Source organism: Channa argus, chromosome 21 (assembly GCF_033026475.1).
Source record: "Channa argus isolate prfri chromosome 21, Channa argus male v1.0, whole genome shotgun sequence".
Taxonomy (NCBI): domain Eukaryota; kingdom Metazoa; phylum Chordata; class Actinopteri; order Anabantiformes; family Channidae; genus Channa; species Channa argus.
The window spans coordinates 17,517,760-17,536,490 of NC_090217.1; the positions used below are offsets into that span (position 1 = coordinate 17,517,760).

At 39.1% G+C, this 18,731-nt stretch overlaps 1 protein-coding gene across 2 annotated transcripts in view; it reads left to right on the forward strand.

Annotated features, from left to right (window-relative positions):
• Window positions 1-18,341, forward strand: part of ttll12 (tubulin tyrosine ligase-like family, member 12) — a 31,996-nt gene extending 13,655 nt beyond the window's left edge. The window contains exons 8-15 of one of the 2 annotated variants that reach the window (XR_010911963.1): window positions 6,934-7,128; window positions 8,482-8,593; window positions 11,851-12,002; window positions 12,353-12,434; window positions 12,622-12,690; window positions 13,705-13,843; window positions 16,329-16,533; window positions 16,632-18,341. Coding sequence is in view for 1 of the 2 variants with exons in the window: in XM_067489875.1 (XP_067345976.1) it covers window positions 6,934-7,128; window positions 8,482-8,593; window positions 11,851-12,002; window positions 12,353-12,434; window positions 12,622-12,690; window positions 13,705-13,843; window positions 16,329-16,480 (901 nt within the window). In the remaining variant the exon portion in view is untranslated. Of the gene's footprint in view, window positions 1-6,933; window positions 7,129-8,481; window positions 8,594-11,850; window positions 12,003-12,352; window positions 12,435-12,621; window positions 12,691-13,704; window positions 13,844-16,328 lie in introns of both variants that reach the window. The other variant, XM_067489875.1, reaches the window with a different exon arrangement.
• The last annotated feature ends 390 nt before the right edge of the window (window positions 18,342-18,731 follow it).

An 18,731-nucleotide genomic window follows, 5' to 3' on the forward strand; every position in this document is an offset into this window, starting at 1 on the left:
ACAATTTGACGCAACTTGCGTTATTTCATCCCTGGTTCTGTTGCAACTATTGCTCACTGGAATACCCTTCTGTAAGTCACCTCATTAAGCTCTATGAAGTTATTTGATTCCAGGTGGCCTACCTCCAAGTCTGTCACCAGCTTACTGATCACAACTTTGTTTTCCCCCATGGTTCTAAGAAGGCGGCTAACCTTTTTCTCATGTTGATTGAGCTCTTCAAGAAGCTTATCTGTGCAAAACGTAGCCGTGCTGCCAGTATTCAAGAATGCATACGAAGTAATTACTTTGTGCCCTTTTTTGCAAGAATGCCCTTGGTGCTCCCAGACTCGGCATCCAAGTTACGCTTACATCTGCCGTTCACAAATCCGCTAATCACTGTTTGTTCATCACCATCCACGGACTAATCCTTCTTGATCTTCACATGCAGCAGAGTAGGGTGCATCCCTGAGCAGAACTGGCAGTTTACCTCCTCCTGACAGCGCTTGCTTATATGTCCTGGTTTCAGACATCTGAAGCACAAGCCTTCCTTCCTGAGAAACTCTATCTGATCCTTGTAAGAAGAATTCTGTAGTGTTTTCAGTGCTCAAAATTATGCCCCTCATGCCAAAAAAGACAAGACTCAGGTGAGGTTTTGATGGTACTTGAAGGGCCTGCCTTACTAACGCCAGGCTCTTTGAGTAGTCACTTGCTTTGCAGTAGTGCTAAAGCTCTTTTTATAAACACCTACCTGCCTAACTTGGTACCTGAAGGACTCCTTACGTGTTTCTTTAGGTTTGTTCGCTGCGTCCCCAAAGAAAGGGTGCATTACGAATTGAACTTGTGTTTACAAAGTCAGCTAGGTCCTTAAACATAGCCCTACACTTGTGTCTCTTAGAAATAAAATAAGCCACCTTCCTCCACTCCTCCCTCAACTTATGTGGAAGCTTGGAAACAATCACCTGCATACTACCTGTGGTATTCAGCTCCTTCATACATTTCATATCTGCCATTGCGTTTACACAGCTGGATAGGAAAAGCAAACCAGTGGAGCGATTCACCATCTTCGGCCTTAATTGCTTGCCCAATTTGAGGCGTTATCCATGTAGGCTGCTGATATCCTAAATTCATTGCCAAAATGCTCCTTTAAAAGCTCCCTGGCCCTTTGATATCCTTGGCTTGGTTCCATCTGAAAGCAGCTTCGCACTACCTCCTTTGGTTTTCCAGTGGTATACCGCTCCAAAAAGTAGAGCCGATCATCCCCCACTCCATTCTCCACCGCTTGTTCGAATGCTTTGATGAAGAGTTTATAGTCTAGAGGATCTCCATTAAAGGTAGGAACCATTTGAGGAGATCATTTTGACAGTGAGCATCCCTAAATGAATCATGTTGATCCTTTGAAACTGGTTAACAACCCTTGCTTGGAAATCGCAGCGGCGAGCGAGCCTCAGCCTTTGTCGTCTCACTGTATCCAGCACCAAAGTTGTCATGTTGAAGTTTTCATTACTGACTTTTGGACCAAATAATGCAATGAGGCCTGCATGTTTACTTAAGATCTGGCTTCGGGTGTTAGCAGCTGCAAGTGAGGCGTTCATTTCCAAGTCTTCTTTCTTTGCTCTAATCCTAGGCTCATCTTCCTTAAGCAGCTTCTTGCTCCTCCCTTTCTGCCTTAAGCCTAGCACCTTCTGTCTTAAGCTTAGATTCTTGCTGCTCTAGAGCGTGTCTTCGCCTTAACGCTTCTGCCTTCGTTAATAGATTAGCTCTTCCTAGTTCGACCTCAAGACATGCCTTTGAAGCTTAAGATGCTACAGAACCTGCTTAGGATTTCCTAGATCCACTTGAGGACACCAAAGACACACTGTCCTCAGGATCAACACTTTCATTTGCCTTACGTGCTTCCTTAAGATGTTGATGTGCCTCTGTTAACCAACATGCAACCATCGTCACCAAGTTTTCTGTGTGAATTTAACCTCTGCTCGAAGCAGCCTTGTTGATCGGCATTCATATCCTCTTCGAGCTTAAGCTTTGAGTTAAAGTATTTATGCTACAAAACTCACCCAACAGTTGGTTGAACTGAGTTTGGTTTCCACCACCTTGAAGCAGTCCTCATCCATGAAACAGCGTGTCTTGCTCTTTTGTTTTGTCTCTCTTTTCTCTATCAGACTTTGCCAACCATTGTCCATGACCTTGAGACTTGGCTTAGTCGTTTTTTCACATTAGTTTGATCAATTTCTCCTTCCATTATTTGCTGAGTAGTGTTTAGCCTGTGTAGAGAAGGTTTCTTACTAATGTAGAGGCGATCTTACTCGAATCTCACGCTCCAGCAAATACTTCACTCCGGACATCGTTCTGTGTCGATCATTGAACATTTATTGTACTTGCCTCTCAAGTTAGCCGATGACGGATCAATTGTGCATACAAGTTTAAGTACAGTTATCTTACAAGCATGTTCACAAGAAGTTTCATCAAACAAGATTCTCAAAGTATGGCGGAACTCACAGAACTTGCAGAACTCTGTAACAAACCGTGTGCCTCCACAGCTACACACTGAACCTTTTTCTTCTACCTTGTTGCGGTACACACCACCTTGTAGTCAGTTCACTCTGCTCCAGTTACCGTGTCACATTTGCTCCCTTCACTGAAGCATCTCTTGGAAAAAAAAGAAACAAACTTTGCATTGCATTGTTCCAATGAACCGTAGACAACAAACTTAAAAGGTAAATTACAAAGGCAACAATCAAAGCCAAATGGTGTCACTAATGACATCATCAGTACGCATAAACGTAACACAACACACAATACAGTACTACAAAAAACAAAAATTGAGGAAACCCTTCGTTGGCTCATACAATCATTATTATCCCATTATTATGTAAATATGCACATGACTGTACCTAATATCTCAACTTAGATATAATGTATATGGTATAATATAATTTCTCACACTGTGTGACTTTTTTTTTTTTTTGCATGTTTTTGACCCTGTAGCAAAGGAAACAAGTAAAATGACATTAGTTTGTGGCTTAGTGATAGAAAAATGAAGTGAAACACTCGATTAGTTATTTATTAAGTTGGTTATCAAGCAAAGATCGTGTAGATTCTGATTTTCTGTCTCTGTATTTTAATAATCATGTGACGCTTCAGCTGTCTGACACTTGGCTGGATGCAAGCAGCAGATGGCACTCTGCAACCAGTTTATCACATGTATAGTGTAGTTGTGCACACTGTAGAATATCACTGACTGTAGATGTCCTCCGATAATAGAAATGCAGAGAATATCAAATGGACTTTGCTTGGACATGTTGACAGTTATTATTGAAACCTAATGAATGAATCACAGTAAATATTTAGCTTGTTGTTATTTCATCATGATGAGGTTTTTCACCAGCATTTACAAATTTATAAAAAGCTTGTAAAGACTTTAGGGGGAACCCATCGCTGGCTCATAGCTAATTAAGCATTTAAAATCATAATTCAAAGGAATTTACTAAAATATACTAAGTCTGTATTTGGACCACTCTGTTTTGTATATGAAGATTGTTTCTGAATTTTTTTGGCAACGTGTACAGTAGATGAACACGAGGCAATATTTAGGCTTTTTCCTGAACTGTCTATAAAGTTTCCTGTTTCAGACACTGCAGTACATGTACTTCAGTTATCTGGTTACAGCGACTTCCTCCAGTTGCTTATACTTTAACTGTTATGTAAAGAGATACTGTGAGAGAAAGTAAGGTTAAATGAAAGAGATTTGTCATATAGAGCAAAGCTTTGTATTTCAAATTCCACCTAATGATGTGTCATATTATTACGTTTCTATAAAAAGTAATACCACTACACCACAAACCAAAGTAAAGGCGTCACTCCCAACACTAGTAAAAGCCGAAAACCAAACATTGTGGTTTGGATGAAAATTTTTCTGCTGGCTTAAAGCAAATGTTCAGACTTAAAGTCTAGTTTTTTATGTTTTGTGGGCGACTGCCCAAGTGTAACATTGTGTAGTTTACTGTGTCTTTTTACAGTCTGACAACACTGCTATTTCTTGTATAAAACTCACACAAACTTTAGAAACACTGATAAATAGGAGACAGAGAGGTGGAATCTTTACACAGGTTCAATCAACAGCACTGACATCAGTGCAGAGATGTCCGTATTTACAGTAAAAGCATTATAAATGAGGCTCACCCTTCTGACCAATCAGAGAAGAGCATCAATTTCTGCTTAATCGGTACATTTATTAGCATTCTTCCTCATTATAATTTGATAACCGAAGGGGTGTGCAGAGTGTGGTGGAGTGTAAAGAGCAAAGCTAAGATTCAAGATGCAGTGTTTATTGTCATATGCACAGATAGAACGCATGTTTCCCTGTACAATAAAATTCTTACTTTACCCTCCACTCTAAATGTCATAGAGTAAGTAAAATGAGAATAAACAAAAAATAGAAATAAAATAAAATACAAATAAAATAAAAAATAAGAGCAAACAAAATAAGAGCAATAAGGCAATAAAGGTGAGGTAGTGCCGTTCTCAGTGCGATAGTGCAGTTCTGAAAAAAAATGAGTGCAAATACAAAAAGTGATTTGTAAGCAGTTGTCCATGTTAACAGTTTAACAGTTATGTTAGATTAATGAGTCACATAAAAAAAAAAAAACATTCCTGCAAAAAGCCATCCTACCTGCTTGTTATTCATTTAACTCTCTAAAAACCCTTCATCCGTATTTCTTAACTTTGTACAGACCAGAGTCTCTGTGTCCTCCTATGTACAGATGATACACAAAGGTTATTAAATGCTACACTCTGCACTTTGCTCCTTTCTCATTAACCAAGGCACTTTACACTGCTTCTCATTCACTCATTCAGTGGAGCAGCTGCAGTCTGACCAACAAGGAACAATAAGTTAGGGTTTACTGTCTTGCTCAAGGACACTTTGTCATGTAACAGGAAGTCATTAGTATCCTGATATCACTTACATAAAGAAACCATTGTTTCTGCCTCTGATGTGTTATTTATACTTGTGCGTTAATCTTTGGAGGACTGATCTAAAGAGATGACTCAGCGTGCTCCAGGGACTTTCTCCTGGTGAACTTATAAAATCCAATCCAATACAGCAGATCTGCCATGAACTCTGCTTGTACAAGGTTAAAATTTATTAGCTTTTAAGTTGGAACTATCAGAAAGGTGATAATTCAAATCTATCTGTTAATTATTAAAGTTGATGCTGATAAGGGGGCGGCAGTGGCTCAGTAGGCTCAGAGTGGCCACTCACCAACCATAGGGTCGGAGGTTCACGTCCCACTATTTTTGACCACATATCAAAGTGTCCCCGGGCAAGAAATTGAACCCCCAACAGCCAATCCCCATCCAAAGCTGCAAAGCGCCAATCCCAAGCCCGGTAGAAATTTTGCAGGGTTGCATCAGGAAGGGCAGATGTCAAATATGTGATATAAACCAAAAAAAGGTGGAGAATAATTTTAGATGTAACGTTTAACGGGCTTCCTCTTTGCCTTTCAGCCCCACAGTCACAGTCTGCGATCGATGCATGCTAGAGGAGAAACTGAAAAACTATTTCCACTTCCACTACTTCTCCTCCTCTCTGCTTTGCCTGATCAGGGTTAACCACTCATCCAAACCTTGTCTATATGTAGTGTTGCTGAGCTCTGCAGTCAAGGCTGCACCACTTTTGTTAGGAAGAATGTTTTTTCCTCAGTCAATCTCAAGTTCAGAACTGCCGCTTTTCTGTAAGTGACTCACATACATGACTCACATCCTGTGGGAAAAAACCTCCAGAGTTCAAAAGATTTCAAACAATCTTTTGACAAACAAATCATAACTTCATCTCCCATTTAATTCTTTTATAAGTACCATTGGTGTGCTACAAAAGACATCACTTCTGGAGTTGCTTAGTTAACTTTAGTTGAACAGGTGTCAGAACTATGGTTAGAAGTTACTCACAGGCTGTAGCTCAGGTCTGTAACATGGTGCAGATTCATTATTATATTATTATTAATTATAATTGAGTCATAATTATTAATTTTATAGTATTTTACACACTATGATAGGCCCACCACAGTCAAAACTGCATAACTGCTAAATCTTGCTGAATAGTTCCTACGCTCAGATCACCTGCATTCAGCAATATCGCCAACCTTTATCATCAGACTAAATCCTTATACGTTACAGGGGGGGAACCAACACATCAATGACTTGTTTCGACATGTACTTCTTAAATGATGTGTTGTGGTTCAGCAGCTCAGACTAGAACAAGTTGGATCAGTTCTCCTTCATATTTATATTTGTTGCAATAATCAGTCAAAAACAGCAAACTCCAAAGTGAGTAATTTATTGTGCTCAAAATTCAAAAATGCATAAGATAAATCCTGAGCCTAGGCAGGGTGCCAAACCTTAATATTTTCATTTCATCAATTTTTTCTTTTTTTTTTTTCTTTTTTTTCCCGCCACACGGATCATTGTCCGCATGTTTATTTGGCAGTTTTTACGCTGGACGCCCTTCCTGACGCAACCCTCCCCAATTTCTACCAGGCACTGCACAGCTGGGGATGGGAATGGGGGTTCAGTGTCTTGCCCAGAGACACTTCAACATATAGGACCGGGGATCGAACCACTGACCCTGTGATGGTTGGGCAACTGCCTTACCAACTTATCAAGTATCGAAAAATGCCTTGTCATTTACCAAATTTCACTGGGGGCAGCAGTGGCTCAGTAGGTAGAGTGGCTGCCCACCAACCATAGGTTCAGAGGTTCTCGTCCCACCCATCCTGACCAAAAAGCGACCTGTACAACAAATTGTTTTGATCATCATTTTTATTGCACAGCTATTAAAAATGTTTCGTAGTTATTTAACCATTTCATCGCTCAATTTTAAATTAGACACATTCGATTTGAAGGCCACTTCTCTGAAATTCCAAATGGACCATCATTAATGAAGCCTTTTTGTGACAGGAAGCTGAGTGAGGAACGACCTTATGTGATGCTGAACCAGTTTCCCTGTGAGAGCATCATCACGGTCAAAGACTGCATGGCTGCTGTGGCCCGCAGAGCGAAAGGTGGCCCCGCACCTGACTGGCTACCAGAGACCTTCAACCTCCAGACAGAGCTGCCACACTTCATCAGGCATTATAAACTAAGACAAGAACGGTTAGAATTTTGTTTTTTAATAGTCACTTAATACGTATTCTTCTTAGACTCAAGCAAAATCATGTTGCTTTTGTATGGGTTGGTAGTCTGATCAGCCGGTCCCAATGTGAGGAACAGGATAAATGCAAAACACGTAAAAACTCACTGGGTTCAGGAGGATTTTTAAAAATAATTTGTTGAGTAGGAACAAGAATTTACTATAATATGAATGTGTCTAGGGGCCACAAATGATGTGTCTTCCTATTTGTTTGTTTGTTCATTTCATGGACTTCATGTATGACTTACAGTCCCGATTTGAAAGTTAGTGCCCCTCTTTTTCTATTTTTTAGGGTTTTTATGGGGTGTAAAACCATTAAAAAAATTGTTACAGCTTTAGATTACCCGTGAATTACAAGCTAAACTCGGCACACTCACTGTGTACTTATTAGTAACTACGGTGTACTCTCCACAGTACCTATGGATACATATTGGTTGTTATTTGATAACGATAAGCAAACTTTGGGGAATAACAGGGTACCAAGATGAGAATAAGAAAAATATCTACAGTGTAAGTATAACAGGCAAAAGGGGATTAGATATATACAGTTTTGAGAAAATAAACCAAAAATATGTATCCATAGGTGGATACACGTGGAGGTACATTGTTGTTACTAATAAATACACAGTAAGTTTAGTGCATGGACCCTGTTGGCTGTAATTTAAGGCCTTAACAAATTTCACCAAACTTTCTGATCGTAGCATTTGTATTAGGCAAATACAACTTCATACAAACAACGTGTAAATAATCTTTCTCGCTTAAATGTTAAATGAAGGAGACTTTTGTTTAAAAATTGTTTAAAAATTACTTTAGAACCCTTTCCAGACAGGTACAATTGTTAATGTATTTCCTTCTTGCAATTGTGTTAACACACACTTTAATGTTCCAGACGGGCAAAATTCCCAAACTTGTGCTTCCACAGAGGTCTGCAGACCTGCTGATGATCAGTTAATCAAGGCCTAATTATAAAACACAGATGATTTTTATTATGTTTTTAAACAAAAAACATAGTATTAAATAAGATGGTAATAACTTTTGAACATGAATGTATTTCCCTTGGATAGGACTGAATATAATGATGTCATATGCACAGGTGGTTACAGAGGATTATTAAGCATTGCTTCAGCCTTTATCCTTCTCCCGCTTGGTCCTACATACATGAGAGGACTTCAATCGTCATATATTAGACTACTAATTACTTTAATTTTACTAACTACTTTAATTATTAAAAACTTGAAATAAAGACTCATGAAATAGGAACAATAAAGAAGACCTGTTCCAGAATGTCTACATGAATGTTGGGGTATATGTTCTAGGGGGCAGGATAACCACTGGATCTGTAAGCCCTGGAACTTGGCACGTGGACTGGACACACACATAACCAACAGCCTGGACTACATCATTAGACAGAGAGAGAGTACACCAAAGGTATCATCACACATACAGATACACAATAAAGCATGAACAAAACATCACGCATGCACCTTTTTTATTCTCTTATTAGGCCTTAATTTCACTAAAGGAAAACTTTCTTCCTTATTTATTATTACTCTTTGTTTTCAACATTCACCTTGAACCAATGAGTCGTATGTAACGTCTGTACTTTTGGTTTTCATTTCCGTTTTCAGTGTTTTTGTTTTTTTGTTGTTTTTTTTTTATCGAGATGTTGCTGCCCACTCTTAACTATTGTTCAGTTGGTAGATTCTGACATTGTGGCTTTTTCTTATGTTGATGGTACCTAATTGTACATCTTGTGCAAAACCATGGAGTAAATGTTTTTATAATACATTTACAGAAAAGAGTTTTAGTGGCTGTAAATGGCAATTACATTTAACGTTGTCCGTTGTTTAGATTTTTTAATTTCATTTGAAACAACTGATAAATGTACCTTTTTCTCCTGTTTATACAGAGGAAACTACTTTTTAGCATGACCATCAGATGTCTGAGTTGGTTCTTTGAAACTAACTCAGCTGCCTATTTCTCAGAAACTAGCAACACCACTCTACTTGTAAAACAGCCACCTGCCCACCTTCACCAGGGGTTGGAGGTTTGTTTGATAGATTCAGTCAGATTGGTAGCAGACAGTAAAACAATACTTGACAAATAATGTCACAATTGTAATAATTGTAATATTAGCTCTACTATGAAACGTTTAAAACACCCGATAGCCTTATCAACACTATGTAGACATGGGAAATAAATTGTGTGTTTGATCCTTGCAGTCAATTATTGGATTTTACCAAGTCAAACACTTCTACTATACAAAAAGTTCTCTCTTTCATCTGTCTATTTTTTGGTCTGTATCTGTAGTCATGATGACACCAGACTAAACAAGGTAGTGCAGACATCCAGGCAGTTCCTCTGTAATGTTTTCAACGTCTTCCTGGGCAATCCCAGTCCGAAATCCATGGTTCAGTTCAGACCTCAATTCATGAGCCACAGTTCAGTTCAGACCTTGTTTTAATAAGTACAAGTACTTAAGTACATTTTTCACGTATCTGTGCTTTACTTAAGTAGATTTAATTATGGCTACTTTGACTTTTACTCCACTTCATCTAAGAACAAATATCTATTCATTTTCTCCATTACATTTTTAAGAAAAGTTGAGTTACACGTCACAATCATGTTATTTTACACATTTGATAATTGACCAATTTGTCCCTTTTCTTTATGAAAACAAGTCACGAGCAACACAGGAATCGCGTTATTAAACTAGGTGCAGCCAGGGTGTTAGTCCCTCCATCCAAAGAAAAGACTTATTTGATAAGTCAGTGCTCAAAGTGGCCGGGTACTCTAGTAGTACTAGTAATTTTACTCTTTGGAATGTTGTGCTGAGTTTGGCCTGTCTACGTGACAGTTTCACGACTTTGACCCCATGAAATGGTCTTTTTTCAGAGACATTGTGTTTAAAGAAATCTACAGCTTAACAGGCCTATACTCTGCACCATCAGTTGGATCAAAGAGTGACAATTCTTACAGTATAGATAAACATCCTCAAACCTCTGATGTCACGGGGGTGGGCCCCGGAAGATAATATCATGGGGTCAAAGATCAAAGTTGTAAAATTGTCACGTTGACAAAGGGGCATGATTATATTCTCTAACCCGCACTGCAACTTTTAATGGCATTTTGTGAATAGATATAGACCCAAGTGACACAGATATTAACAAATAACCAAAATGTGCACACATACAGAGCAGATCGGGAACGGATTTAATCAATAAAACTACATGAGTATACCGAGCAATAGAGAACAAAATGAACCAAACCTCAGGCCAAAAATAACGACAGCCAACTGGCTAAAGTTGGCTGTGTTATTGTTAAAATAACAGTGCTGTTAGTGAGACTGTCACTGTGCGATGTTACCACATGAGTAGTTTGGAAAATAAAACAAAAAAAACATCAGATCATAGCTAAAACTGCTTCAACACATTATTTATGTCTATTACCATTAATTGGTTAATGCTCAGACCTGGTTCCTGTGGTTCTCTCAAGTTGTTCATCTTTTTGGTGTAAGCTTGGGTTGACTGGCTCTGATTTAACAGAATGGTCAAGACTTCTTTTAAGGGGGGCCTTCAGATGCCTCGTGGTTTGTTGACCCAGTTACTTCTGGGTCATCTAACCCCTTGTTAGGGGGAGCATGGCTGCTACTCCCTCCACAAATTTACTAACAGCTCTCGGTTAGCCCTCTATTCCTAACAGGCCTCTCTGTAGGCAAAACTTCCTACAGATATCCAGGTGTATACTAGCCTGCCTGAGGTTAAACAGAACAAATTTCTAATTTAACCTGCGGTGAAGGAAGGAATTCATTCAGCTATACACTAACTTAATCTCAGTGTTTCCCCTGCTGCCTATATAGGCCTGATCACAAAGAACATTGAAGAAACCCTGGTTAAGGGTGGCTTCCTTCTTATGTAACAATTGTTAAAGTTTGTAGATTAAAACAACAAAACCTTTACTTTTATTGCAAATGTTGAACTTTATTTAGGAAGGGCAAAAACTAACAGCAAAGTATGTAATATGATGATTATGATGTTGATGACAACAATACAACAATCAGATCTCACTATGTTAATATTTTATTATTCGACTCACAACCTCCTTGGTGCTGAATGAGTAGGGTATATTGAAATGTCATCAACAGACCCGAGGGACTTACTTGCCCTAGGCAACCTTGGTTGGTCAGATCTCATTTTAGATGTTTTCTACTGGTCATGATGCACCTCTGGTGGCATGGAGATTCATGGTGCAGGCTGTTTCTCCCAGCAACTGAAAAATTCAACCAGCAAAACATAGTGTTAGTAGTTTCAATACTCTCTTCCCTAACTTGTGTAATGGTTACTTTACACTCTATTAGAACATATTTGAACTGTCATTCTACCATGTGATCTTTATCAGTTACCAGAGACCTGGTAAGTTACTAGGGAGTCAGATGTGATTAGCTCATGGCCTATAACCGACGCCTACAAGTCAGGTCACTCTGCTTTGATCACGAGCTCAACAATTTCTCAGTTGCTGACATTCTATCGGTTTAATTAAGGTACTTCCCTTTTTCTTTAAAAGGACATCGTCCATCGGGCGACTAAAGAAAATGGCCCTTGCTTAACAGAAATACTGGACACATGTCTTTCCTCTTACCCACTAGCTTTACTATGTTTTATAAATGCGTTTCTGATTTATTCCAGGTAGTGTGTAAGTACATTGAAGATCCAGTGCTCTTCAATAGGGAGGAGGTGGGGATGGTGAAATTTGACTTTCGCTACATGCTGATGTTACGTTCTGTGCAGCCTCTGCGTCTTTATGCCTACAATGTCTTCTGGTTGCGCTTTGCAAACAGGTACGTGTACTTTAATAAAATAATAACAATAATAATTTTTAGTTATTTTTGCCCCTCACGTCTAAGAAACCTGAGCCAGCTGACTTAGACTTTTTGATTTAAAACCCTCAGTGTGGTAGATTCGCTCTGTTTGACTTCATAAGGAAAAAAATGCCTCGTGTTGTTGCCTCAGGCACAATCTTTATGAAAACAAAGTTTATCGAACCCCTTAGGTTTCCGCTCATAGTTCCCATTACTGATGAGAAAGGCACGATAATGTTTCTTTTTCCCCACCAAGTATGAAATCATTTCGAACTTAAACTTATATGTTTACTTCCCTACATGTGCTGATCTGTATTCTTTCTGTCTAGACCTTTCTGCTTAAACCATTTTGATGATTATCAAAAGCACTTCACAGTTATGAATTATGCAGAAGGGGTCGAGCTTAAGCAGGTATGTTTTTTCTTTTTTTGTTCTTTTTGTATTGGCTCTGCCATTCTATTTCATACCACTGCACATTTCGAAAAGCTGTGTTGAAAGAAATTAGTCTGATCGCCATTTATTGGTGATTTGCTTGCTGGTGTTGAAGCCCAGCTTCTCCGGGTCTGTTTATGAAGGTGTGCCTCTGTTTGCACTGTAGGTGCACTACGATGAGTTCATCCCCATGTTTGAGCAGCAGTACCCACAGTATCCATGGACGGAGGTAGAGGTAAGTGGAAACATTATCTGCAGGAGCTCTTTGAGGAAGCTTCAGATGAATAAGGAACCTGCATTTCAGCTACAGAAACATAGCTCCAGCAGTTTACTGCCCACAATTTGTAACTCACGTCATTACATACAGTTAATCATTAATGTAACTGCAGATCCCACCACATATACTACATTAATGAGCTGTGGATGGATGAAGGTAATTGTGGGGGCCCTACTCAGGATCGCCAAAGCAAATCTTTTGTCCGCATGTTATTTTGGTAGCTCAGTTTTTAAGCTAGATGCCCTTCCTGATGCAACCCTCCCCAGGCTTGGGAGAGGTGAAATCGTCTACATGAGGGTTAGTCCACCCATTCAGAGCTACACTGATGCCATACAGAGTATGAAGCATATGGTACATAGTTTCTGTAATGCAAGTGCGTGAATAAGCAAGACAGGATGTTGCAAATTTACTTGAGAAAGTTTGTCAGATAGTTTAAACAAGCACAGTTGTGAACATTGATTCTGTCCTTCAGCTGAAGGAATACGGTGTGTCTGATCTAAATTTAAACTAACTGCCTACAGCTATGCTTTAAAATTAAAAAATGACTTTTACTTCTTATCAAATTACATGATTCTAGAGTCTCAAAATCGCAACAGTAGCTTCAAAAGAGACGGGAGTCTGGGCTGTTTGTAAAGATGATTACCTAAAATATTACATAAGATTTAGGTAACACTTAGTTTTAAGAAAAATTAGTCAAAAGGGGCCATAATACCAGATCTCTTATATGGAAGTACATTCATGAATCCTAAAGCTCCATCAGATCCTAATTTAGTCTCGATTAGCAAATCTGGTGTGAACCAGACTATGATCAGCCAGTTTGTCCCACTCCTCCCTCAGAATGTGAGCCACAGGTGAGGTCATCTCTAAGGCCTCATTACTGGTGTGTTTTTTTTTGTAATTCCTATATTGTTAATGTCTATTTCTCTCGCTATCCTTTTTTTTCCCCACTTTTCTGCTCCTTGCCTCTCATAGGCAGAATTGTTCAAATCATTCAGGGAGCTTTTCCAGGCAGCGTCAGCTCGACCGCCTCCATATGGAATTTGTCCCTACCCGTCATCCCGAGCAATATATGCTGCAGATATCATGCTGAAGTGGAAGACAAGGGAAAATGGTGAGTACTTGATACATCGACGAGTTTAGTTTCGGGTTTCCTAATTTTGTCAGTCAGAGACATAGCTCAACCTATGGTGCTATAACTATGCTTTTTAAGTCAGTGTGTTAAAGCAGATCAAATGCTAAAAGTTTACAAAAGTCAAACGTGGCTTTTTCAATAGAGGACTTTTAGAATATCAAGTAGTCTGGTAACTGGACGAGCATCTAGAAAGTTTGGATGTTTTTACAGTTGGTCAGTGTTTGGCATCTCGTGAGTGCCACTCTGACATCATTTAGTCTCTATAGACATTCCAAAGCGTGATCTTAGGGTGTTTTCATACTCACCTTTTTTTCCAATTCAATAAAACAATTCAATTCAACTTTATTTATATAGCACCAATTCACAACAAAGTCATCTCAAAGCAATTTACGTAAAAAAAGTCAAGACTATAAAGATGTATAGAGAAAACCAAACAATTCCCCCTTGAGCGAACCCTAGGCAACAGTGGAGAGGAAAAACTTCCTTTAACAGAAGAAACCTCCAGCAGAACTAGGCTCAGTGTGGGCAGCCATTTGCTTTGACCCATTGAGGTTAGCAGAAAGTGGACAAACAAAAGCAACAAAAAATTGGGCAGGATGGTAGGACCAGTAGCTGCACACTGGAAAACTTATAGCTCCCAAGCCGGGGACACCTGCAGAAAGGGACAGCGAGAGGGAGACAGAGAAAGAGAGAGACAACTACGGGAGAAAGAACACACAAAATTTGTATTATACGATGGTGACAAACAAATGTGAGGTGAGAGGAGGAAAGGAGCTCAGTGCATTGGGGGGTCAGTCCCCCAGCAGTCTACGCCTATAGCAGCATGACGATAACTAACTATAAGGTTATAAACCTAGACTTAAAAGTAGAGAATCTGAACTGTGAGCTGGTTTCACAGGAGTGGAGCTTGATAGCTAAAGGCTCTGCCTCCCATTCTATCTTTGGAAATTCTCTGACCCACAAGTAGGCCTGCATTCTGAGATCTGTGTGGTCTATTGGGATGATACGGTGCTTAAAGACCTTTTTAAATATGATGGAGCTTGACTGTTCAGAGGTTTATATTTACAAAGGATTCAGTCAAACTCCGATTTTGTTTTCGACCAAAAGCAACCCCACTGAGGCCTTTTACTGGAATGTCCCTTAGTCGAGTCCTGAATAAAATCTAAAGTAGTTTGTTTGTGTTGAAACCAAGATCTGACCTTGATTCCGTGCCAAAACAGCATGTTAACAGCTCATAATCTTTATAATGTGAAGTGGTTGTCAGGTCTAAGTCTCTAGAACATTTACAAATAACATGCAAGGAAAGAAAGACAAAGACGTTATTCAGTTTTACTCATGTGGAGAGCCAGCATAGATGCAAGATAGATCTCCTACTCGCTCTGAAATGCATCTATGTTGCTGCCTCTCTTTTATTCAGTTTAGGGAGGTTTCCTGTTACATTCCTTTCTAAAGGGAGAGGGATCACGCAGCATTGCACCAAGAAAACACTTTAAATTAAAACAGAGTTCAATGTCGTGTCTGCAGGTGGATGTGGTTTTTTATCTAGCAGCTCCTCTCAGAGAGGTTTCCGAAAGGTCCGTGGGATGTGTCTCCTGTTTTTCTCATAAAGCAGAAATGTTAGTTAGACACAAACATGCACATACTGTTTATTAAACAAAGAATATATAAAACTTAAGTTGGCCGCTAAGAAAATACAGAAAATGAGATAACTTTATATACATTTATTCCAACAGTGGTGTTATGTTTTTAAGATGTTTCTTTCGCTCCTGAGTTTTGCTCAGTATATTCCCCAGATAATCACCAAGCAGTTGTTTGTTTGAGTTTTCTGTGTGACAGGGAAACCGAACCAAGTGGAGAAACAGAGTATAGATTTGAAAACCACCTTGGTTGAAGTGCAACCTGTGACAGCCTTAGGATCTTCTGCCATCACAAGTGCAGAGTATCAAACATTCGGATAATTTGTTGCATGTGCTATCAGATGAAACATAGAGACGAGGGGGAAACCCACAGCCAATGGAGCAGAACAGGACTGGCAGAAAAAAGGCTGAGAGCCCAAAGGATGCCAATATAATGAACAAGAGTTGATGGTAATTTGGCAGCGGAGCTATTCTACAACTAGGTGTTTAATATTATCTCATTATTTACAATTGAACTGGTAAAAGTCTTGTTAACTGTCAAGATTCCAAAAAGCTGCCACTGCCAGAGAAGCAAGCCATCGACAGGCTGAAACAATAAAGCAAACCATCAGACAGGTGTTCAGTTTGTTCCTAAAAAGAAACAATGTATTGTGGAGTCTAGGAACAGCAAATAAAACAGAAAACTGTGGTGGATAATAAATTAAAAAGAATAATAATTCCTAAACGGTCCGTATAGTATTGGAACATGTTTACGTGTATATATGCAAACCTTCTGTCTAATATTTATGTCTATGACTTTAAATGTAAATATTCTCATGTGCTTTTAGGTGACGTGGCCATGCAGCCTCAGATCCTGGAGTTGAACTTCAGCCCAGACTGCACCCGGGCCTGCCTATACCACCCATCCTTCTACAACCACATTTTCCAGACGTTGTTTCTGGATGAACCTGAAGACCTCCCGGTCACACAGATCATATAATGGACTCACTGTCATCCACCAATTTCTCCTGAATAAAAACGTGCAATTTAGAGGTCTGTCAGGACTTTGCTTTCCTACAGTGTTTTACCAGTTCGTGTTTTTGCCAGTTTCAGTTTTCTCATTCCACCATCTGCTTTCCTATTGATTTCAGGGGCTTGTGAAACAAATTTCCCTCCCCAGCTCAGCTTCTCATAAATCTATGACAATTCTATTGAGTGACTGCGGAGGTAGAATGGTTGTCCACCAATCCCACAGTTGCTGCTTCGATCCCCTGCTGTTGATCCCCACATGTTGAATACTCTGAATCCCAACAATTGTGTGTGATTGTGAGTACGAATAGGTTAATGATAAGCAGTGCAAAGCGCTTTGAGTACCAACCGGTAGAAAAGTGCTAGATAAGCGCACACCATTTACAACCACCAATAAAAACACTGGTAGATGAATTTGAATCTTAACAATAAAGATTCTGCTGGTTCCAAGTCATTTTTATTTTTTGGACAATGAGGTTATGCTGTAAAATTCCTCTCCAGTCATTTGATCTTTCCTTCAATTTCTTGGTTCAAGTGTTCCTCTACTTCATCCTCTGAATGAAATGTAAAGAATATTCAACCTTAGAGTTAGCAGCAGTTTTGTTTTAAGATTTGAAAGCTCTATGAGAGACTTTTTTTTTAGTACATCCAACTAAAACTAAAAACAGACTTTAATTATAAAACAATATATGTGTGGTTGTAAGAACGCTGTCTTCAGAAAAAGGCGTTACTTTTTAAAAATGTAACAAGTAATATGTAAAACATTCTTTTAACAACCCCAGCCCCAAAGTAAAATTCAAAAGATTTTCAGGCATCAGTCACAAACCCACTTATATTCTGTAAATATAAGTAAAATTAAAGCTTTGTGTCTCCAGCACAGCACTGTGGCTGTGCTACACAGTTGAGACAGAAGCAAAATAAGACTGAAACATTTTTAAAATATTCAACAACATTCTGGAAACTTTCTCAATCAGCAGGTGACAGGTGAGAAGATCATGAATTGGTAACAAGGGAACTTCTACGGACTGCTCAAACTTTCCAAGCAAAAATGAGCTATGTCTCACAGCTTTGTGCCAAACTTCATGAGAAATTTATTAGCCAATTCAAAAAATCCAAAGAAGATTACAAAATTGCAGTACATCACGTGAAGGGATTCTGGGCCAAACTCCAGCATATGAGGTATTGAGCCACACATGTTGTACTGCATGAAAAACCATCACACCATATTGAATATACACACACGTGCTTAAGAATACTGTACCTTTGAATACCAAATTTACTTAACACATCCAGAAGTAAAACTCAAGGAGCAAGCCACACATCACTGTACTGTGCTCTAGATTGGATGAAACATGTACATGTTACATTACAGCCAATATTTGTTTTCCCACAAGGACAAACAAATATTGCAAAAGTACAGTGTCTACAGTAGAACAAAGGTGACAGGGGGAGTGTTCTACATAAATCCACAGTAGAGCAAATGTAATGAAACACCCTCTGATGTGCACTTACAGTAGAGTAAAGGTGATACGGGGCCCTCGAGCTCCTTAATTCTTCCAGGCACAGATCTGTATCGTAATGTGTGCAACACTTTTCTCACATCGTTTGCAGGGCTTCGTGATCTCCCCGGAGAAAATTTTTTATTTATTTTATTTTTTTAATTTGAGCTTCTACAATAGAATACTAGGCTGTTTTAATTGAGGTTATTGTTATTTCCTACTCTATTTTGCTGTAACCTACAGAAATACTTTCCAGTTATGAACAATGTATATTTGGTGTATGTATATTTCACCCACTCAACCCAACCCATTAATAAACAACCCATTACCTAACTTATATTTGTTGCAGATGTTAAACTTTAAGATGCATTTGGCCACTGGGGTATTTTATATCTAATTTCTGACCTCATAGAAGGTCAGGCCTGTCTGTCCAGTCATCACATTCAGCTTCACAATTTAGAAAAACTGAGCTTATATATGAGCTTGTAAAATGATGATGGTTGAGGGGCAACTGTGGCGGAGGAAGGTAGAGCAGTTGTCCACCAATCTCACAGTTGTTGGTTCAATCAGCACCTCCTCCAGTCACATTTTGAAGTGTCCTTGAGCAAGACACTGAACCCCAACTTAGTTGCTCCTGATGAGCGTTGGCCAGCTGTATAGCAGCTCCCCCATTGGTGTATGAGTGTGTTGTGTGATTGTGAGTGTGAATGAGAAGCAGTGTAA